A 7162-nucleotide genomic window follows, 5' to 3' on the forward strand; every position below is an offset into this window, starting at 1 on the left:
CCCGAGACCGGTCCTGGAGTGGAGGCCCCTTGGAGGGGGCTGGTCCTAGAAGGCGGAGTCTCCTGTGAAGCTGGAGTTTCATCGGGCTCCCTCAGAAAAATACCCGCGTCTCCCACCTTGTTTCGATCTCTATGGGGGACTCGCCTTGGCTCTGGGTGGGGTGGGGCCTGATCTCCCGCCAGTGGGGGAAGGGGGACAAACAGGCTGACCATTTCAGCTGGGGGATGTCAACTGATGGAGGGAACGCAAGGCCGACGGAGGAGGGTGGGCCAGCCGGTGGCGTGGAGGCGGGGCGAGACGTCCCTTGCGGCTCCGGGGGCGGGGCCTGGACAGGGGCGGGGCCGGGAGCTCAGCCCAACTTTCCGGGTGGGGCGCGGGCGGCGGTGGCGGAGGCGGGGCCAAGAGCGCAAGGACTCTCCCCGCGGCCCGGGCCGGGGCTGGAGCCGAACGGGAGCTGCTGCCGGGAGCCGGAGCTGGAGGGCAGGCCCTGCCGGAGCCGAGCCGAGCCGAGCTCACCGCCTGGCACCGGCCGGAACTAGGACCGGCGTGTCAGCCGCTGGGCCTGGTCACTGTGGGAAGCAGCGAGCCACAACCATTGGGTACCACCCGGCTCGGGAGCCTGGATCGCCCCTGCCAGGCCTGGGCACAGCCTGAACACGCAGGAGAACTGGGGATCTGGACCGAAGAGGCAACAGAACCAAGATTCCATCTATGCATTGTGCGAACACTAGGCGGGGAGAAGAGTGAAGGCTTCACCAGGCACTGGGCAGAGGAGCCCGGAGCTTACTAGGCCAGACTTGAGCACCAAAGAGCCTGGCATCGTAACAGCCACGACCTGCGCTCTGCCCTTCCTGAGCCGGGAACACAGCATAGCTCCTGGACCTCGGCTGACACAGGCCGGGCACAAGAAGCAGTTTTCTCACCTGTCTGAGTGGAGGGCTGGGATCAGAGGAACCAGGATCTGGCTTGGCCCTAAGGGGGGCTCTCTGGTGGCCTAGAGCTGGCCACTGGGGAGCTGGCCTCCTGCCCCAGCCCCACTGGTACGGATGTGCCACTGTCCTTTGGAGCATCATGACGGCAGGATGACCTCTGCTGAGGCAGTGGCAGTGGCTAGAGGTGCTCGGGTGTCTGAATCCCCCGAGTGGCCCCCCACTATTCCTCAGGCCCTTGGACGGCCTGGCCGGGCCCGGGTGGCCATAGCAGCCCTGGTATGGCTGCTGGCAGGAGCCAGCATGTCCAGCCTCAACAAATGGATTTTCACAGTGCATGGCTTTGGGCGGCCCCTGCTGCTCTCAGCACTTCACATGCTGGCAGCAGCACTGGCATGCCACCGGGGGGCACGGCGCCCCATGCCCAGTGGTACCCGTCGTCAAGTGCTGCTGCTCAGCCTTACGTTTGGCACCTCGATGGCCTGTGGCAACGTGGGCCTGAGTGCTATGCCCCTGGACCTAGCACAGCTGGCCACCACTACCACGCCACTGATCACACTGGCCCTGTCGGCACTGCTGCTTGGCCGTCGCCACCACCCACTACAGTTTGCCGCCATGGGCCCACTCTGCCTGGGGGCTGCCTGCAGCCTGGCCGGTGAACTCCGGACACCTCCCGCTGGCTGTGGCTTCCTGCTGGCAGCCACCTGCCTCCGTGGCCTCAAGTCCGTTCAGCAGAGTAAGTGCCTGGGTCACTGGCCAAGGAGGTGGGGATCAGGGTGGGTATGTGGCCTGGATGGCCCTGTAAGGGCTATGGCATTTTACAGAAGAAGAAACTGAGTCCTCATGGTTTTGGAAGAAGCAGAAACTGAGGCTCAGAAAGGTTCAATAGCTCAGTGAGTTCCAGGCCCCAAACTTAGGCTCTAGAGGTCCAACAAATATTTAATAATAGTTGCCATTGATCTGTGTCCCATGTTTTGTCTCTTTATCTCGCTGGATCTCCAGACTGCCCTGATCAAGGAACTCACTGTACTGTCTGCATTTGACAGGTAGGGGCTTGTCCTGGGCCTTGTGGCCAGTGAGCGCGAAGTAAGATTTGAACCCAGGCAGTAAGTCTCTATGCTGTCCAAGGTGTGGCAGCAGGCAGTGGATGCAGAGGGAAGCCTGGTAGTGGGGACAACTGAGAGAGAAGGTGGGCAAAGACTTGAGCTGGGATTTGGAAGGCCAGGGGTTTGGCTAAGTCTGGGATGATTCATGTTTACTGGGAGCTGCAGTGCAACAGGTCCCATGCTGGGTATTGACCTTGAGTAGTCATGGCAACCAACACCTTCACCCCCATTCTATAGATGCTGGCACTGAGACCCGCAGAGTTACATTATTTGCCCAGGGTCACTTACCTCTGATGAAAGTAGACAGGGGAACTCTGAGCAGAGGGTGGAGTAGAGGCTCCAGGACTAGACTCTGCTAAATCACTCTGTGACAGGCAGACTGGAGGCGGCCGCCTTTCTGCCTGTCCTGAGGGGAACTGAATCACAGACTCATCCTTTCTCTGCCTGAACCCAAAGGAGCTGTGGGAGAGGCCAGGGCCCCCACTCGGGGCAGGGAGGCATGGTTTCCAGCCACACATTTGCTTACGTGCTGGGTGACCTTGGGCAGGTCCAGGTTTTACCTGGGCTTCAGTCTCCCCGTCTGTTCAGTGGAGGAGGGTTGGAGTTGAAAGAGTCCTAGGGGCCTCTTGCTTTCACTTCCTTCCAGCTCTAAAATTCTGTGACCCAGGCCTGGGAGAAGGAAGGGGATACTCCAAGGGCACTGGGCTGGAGTTGGGAGCAGCCTGCAGCCATGGAAGGCTGAAGTCAGAGTGTAGCCCTGCCCTGGCATCTTTAGAGCCAGGAACCAGAGGTCCTGTCCCTATCCTCCCAGGCCCTGTGGTAGGGACGAAGCCCAGTTCTATTTTTGCCCTCAGGTTACATGAGAGCTGGTGACTGAGCTCGGGCGTGAGTTCTGGGCCATGGGAAACCTGACCACACGGGCACACCCACTCCCCACCCCAGCCTAGACAGGGTCACAAGGCTAGGAAGGCCCCAGTCTCACCCCAGTCTCACTGCTAAGGCCCAGTGTTCCTCACCCAGAAGGAGCCCCAGCCTGCAGGATGGGCTGTGGCCGGCCAGGCCTCAGGCACACTGGCACGGAGTGGCAGGTGCCTGGCATCAGGCCATCTTGGCCTCTGCCAGCTCACTCCACCTCTCCTGTGTCAACTACGTGGCCCCTGAGGTGTGTTGGGTGCTCACTCCAGACTCCCGCAGCACCCTCTGCTTTCCGAATCAAGACTCTGAATGCCCTGTTTTATAGCCATTTGGTTACCTGTCTGCCTCCCACCAGACAGGAGCTCTGAGAGGCCATAGACTAGCTTGGGGCATCTCTGTGTTCCCAGCACCTGGCCTGCCGCCTGGCACAGGGCACGTACTCCTTAAGTGGTGGATTTGTTAAAGGCTCTGACAGCTGGCCGATTAGGCTATATGGCTCAGGGTGCTAAGGAGGGGGAACTTAGAAGGCTAGAGACCCCACCAACAGAGATGGGGTCTGGCAGAGATGGGGAGAAACAGATTGGAACCAAGGGAGTAACATGGGTTTTGGACAAGAGGAGGTTTCTACTTCCTGAGATTCCAGGAAAAGCACCAGGACCAGATTCAGACTAGAGTGTAAATGGCTCACACCAGATTCTATCTTGAGAGCCGACTCCATGGGAGCAGAGGATGAGAGTCCAGGAAGAGGAACACCCAGGCAGCCATAGGCAAGGTCAGCAGCCTTCTTCCTACCTGAGCCAGTTGCAGACCCAGGGGGCTACAGTGGGGAGAGGAGTGATGCCAACCTCCCACTCACAGAAAGGCTGGGAAGTGGGGTGCCAGCTTGTTGAGCTTGTTCTCAGCTGTACTCACCTGTGCGTACATCAGGGGGCAGCCTGATCCGATCCCTGTCCTCTGAGCTCTCAGGCTGTTGGGAAGATACACTTAGAAACACATCACAACAGCAGAAGAGAAGCTCTAGGGCCAAGCGGACAAAGGTGTGGTGAGAGCAGTTACTTCTAAGAGGAACCAGAGAAGGCTGCCTGGGGAGGAGGCACGCAGTGATGACAATAACAGTAGTGTAATAATAGCAGCAAACACTATGTACCCATGCTGTACCCAGCTCTTCATACAGCCAGAGCAGGAAAGGGCATTCTGGGAGCGGGAAACAGGGTGTCAGCCAGCAGGAGCAGAATGTGGGGGATTCAGACAGCTGCTGTAGTGTGCAGTTACTGCTGGGCATTAGGCCCTGTGTGTGTGTGTGGGGGGGGATGTTGTCACTCTCCTCCTGCTACACACAAGGAGACAAGGCCATGAGAGGGTGACTTGCCTCATACCACACAGCTAGTAAAGGAGTAAGGGAGAAGCCAGTAGCCAGCAGAACAGGGTCTAGACAACGTTTGTCTGCATGTAGCAGAAGCTTGGGTATGTTCAGATGCTGAAACAAAAGTGTCTATGAAGAAGGAGAGGTGGAGGGCGCGGTGGGGAGGTTAGGACCTTCCTGCCTGGCAGCCTCAAAGAATTGACGTTCACCTGAAATCCTAAACACTCACTAGTGATTAGATCTTTAATATGCAGGCCACAGGCAGCTCGTAACTGCTACATTTGGAGTGAATGAGCAGGAGGCATTCCAATTATCTGATCATTTCTAGAAATGCTGGAGCTGGAGGGACTGTTGCCTAGAGAACAAAGCCAAAACATCAGGTTGACATCGAGAGAGAAGTAGGATTTCCTAATCTAAGCATAGCCTATGAGTAAGCTCCTCTGTGGCTCTTTGGAAAGTGTTTGTCAGAAAATGCACAGAGGCTCAGTGAGCCCCTAGATCGATTACTCATCTCTCTCCTCAAAAACTTGAACAAGGCCCCAAACAGTCATTGCCCTCTTGCAAATACTCCCAGTCACCTGTGTCTGATTTTGATGATGGGCATTTCCTTTGTGAACCAGCTGGGTGGTAATGTGCGTATGTGTGCGTACACACACACATACACAGGCATGACTGCATTCACACATATGCAAGGTGGTAGGATCCCCTCTTTCCTTGCAAAGCTAAAAGGTTTCCTTTTAGTCCTGGATCTCAACAAGCCCCAGTGTTGGTAGCAAAAGATGCTGATTTAGTGAGTGAGAGCCAAGCATAATTTTTTGTTGTTTCCTCATCATCCCAGTGGTCAAAAGTGAATGAAACATGAGTGGACCCAACCTTTGACTCAAACAATTTATTTTAAAACTCCCTCTCTCTCTTTTCTTAAATGTGAAGGCCACATAGTTAGTAAATGACAGAGCTGGGACCTTCTGCTGGCCTGTCCCTGCTATTGTGTTGGGAGCTGCACTGTGGGTGTGATAAGGCTGAGGCCAAGAAAGGTAGGTTTAGGGCCTTTAACGGTAGTTCAGAGCCTAGGATAGTTTTCTCCAGGGCCTGGGGAGCGCCTGAAGATTTTTTTGTTTGTTTTTGTGTTTTTTTCTTTTCAGTCACATTTCATATTTATTGATCATTTGGTATCACAAGGACAGTATTGTTTCCGCCTACGGAAGGCAGTTTGAAGTGGGTGATAACAGGCCTATTTATTTTATTTTATCTTTTTAGTTTTATTGTAAAGCACGTACCTCATACGGGCTTTATGTATATTATCTATTTTGATCTTTATAAAACCCCTGTGTATTAGGTTTTATTACCACCCAACTTGGCAGGTGAGGGAACCTAGGCCTCTAGAGGGGAAGTGCCAGGTCACAGCTAGTAAGGAGTAGATACCGGTCACAATCCAGGAAGTTGGATGCCAGATTCTTGACGTTACAGAGCAGGAGCCACTAACTCTGCCAGAGGGGCAGGCTTCCCGGAGGATGGGCCTCGGAGGTCATGCTGGTTGGCTGAGTGGGGGTTGTCTCCCACTGTGTGCTGATGGCTGCTCTCCTGGTTGCAGGTGCCCTGCTGCAAGAGGAGAGGCTGGACGCAGTGACCCTGCTGTATGCCACCTCGCTGCCCAGCTTTTGCCTGCTGGCGGGCGCGGCCCTGGTGCTGGAGGCCGGGGTGGCACTGCCGCCTGCACCCACTGACTCCCGCCTCTGGGCCTGCATCCTGCTCAGCTGCCTCCTGTCTGTGCTCTACAACCTGGCCAGCTTCTCCCTGCTGGCCCTCACCTCTGCCCTCACCGTCCACGTCCTGGGCAACCTCACTGTTGTGGGCAACCTCGTCCTGTCCCGGCTCCTGTTTGGTAGTCACCTCAGTGCTCTCAGCTACATGGGCATTGCACTCACCCTTTCAGGAATGTTCCTTTACCACAACTGTGAGTTAGTGGCCTCCTGGGCTGCCCACCGGGGCTTCTGGAGGAGGGACCAGCCTGACAAGGGTCACTGAGACCTGGGAGAGTGCACGGGCCACCTAGGACAGCCCCAGCCTGAATCCAACCTTGGCCAGTGGCTGTGGGAAAAGTGGAGAGTAGGCAGCTGCTGGACACGTGGGAGGGAGAGGTGCCTTTGGAAGGGCCTCCTTGGAGGCTGGAATGGGGCCTCCTGGCGAGACTCACCTGTCCCTGTCTGCTTCTCCTCATCACAGACCCCACTCACCACGGGATGGTGGGTCTAAGCCTGGCACAGTCACTGTGTAATTACACAGTCAGAGTAATTATTATTAATATCAACTACTATGCCGAAAATTGCTGGCCAAACTTTGAGAACCTCACCACGTTCTGATGACAACGGTGACGATTCTTGGTAGTTGCACAATCCTTCCTCCAGGAAGTGGAGGAGGCAGCTAGGGGGCCCCGGGAGGGGCTTCTTTGCTGCGCGGCTCCCCTGAAGAGGTGGGGTCGTCTGTGCCAACTCCTGGCAGCTGCTGTGGCCTCACCCAATTTTGGGTCTTCTGTCCTCAAATAAACTATTTTTGTTTGTATACCTGTGTCATTCCTCAGGGTTACAGCAAAGGAACTATAGGGAGAGTGATGGGCTCCCTGGCCACTAGCCACCCACAGAGAAACGCGGACATCTTCCCTTAACCACCATGTCCTATCTAGGTCCCCAATCTAGTTCTGTTCTCTAATATCCCTTCACTGGCCCGGTGGCCATTGCCCATCTTCTGGATGGCGGCAGTGGCTTCCTCCTCGCTCTGTTCTGGGCCCTCGACTCATCTTCCACGTGACCCCAAGGAGATCTTTCTAAAACATACACCTTCTGTGGCTCCAC

At 56.0% G+C, this 7162-nt stretch overlaps 1 protein-coding gene across 1 annotated transcript; it reads left to right on the forward strand.

Annotated features, from left to right (window-relative positions):
• Window positions 1–385: 385 nt before the first annotated feature.
• SLC35E4 (solute carrier family 35 member E4) lies at window positions 386–6872 on the forward strand. Its single transcript, XM_081037407.1, has 2 exons — window positions 386–1665; window positions 5905–6872. Exons 1-2 carry the CDS (start codon window positions 1047–1049, stop codon window positions 6336–6338), a joined length of 1053 nt encoding a protein of 350 aa, XP_080893533.1. The 5' UTR covers window positions 386–1046; the 3' UTR covers window positions 6339–6872.
• The last annotated feature ends 290 nt before the right edge of the window (window positions 6873–7162 follow it).

The sequence above is a fragment of the Rhinolophus hipposideros genome (genome assembly GCF_964194185.1).
Source record: "Rhinolophus hipposideros genome assembly, chromosome: 24".
NCBI lineage: Eukaryota > Metazoa > Chordata > Mammalia > Chiroptera > Rhinolophidae > Rhinolophus > Rhinolophus hipposideros.

What these genes read in the sequence shown, in the direction of transcription:
- SLC35E4 (XM_081037407.1), top strand. Translation starts at nt 1,047, where the DNA reads ATGTGCCACTGTCCTTTGGAGCATCATGACGGCAGGATGACCTCTGCT. An exon ending in CCTCAAGTCCGTTCAGCAGA is followed by an intron (nt 1,666 to 5,904) that starts GTAAGTGCCTGG and finishes TCCTGGTTGCAG; the next exon opens with GTGCCCTGCTGCAAGAGGAG.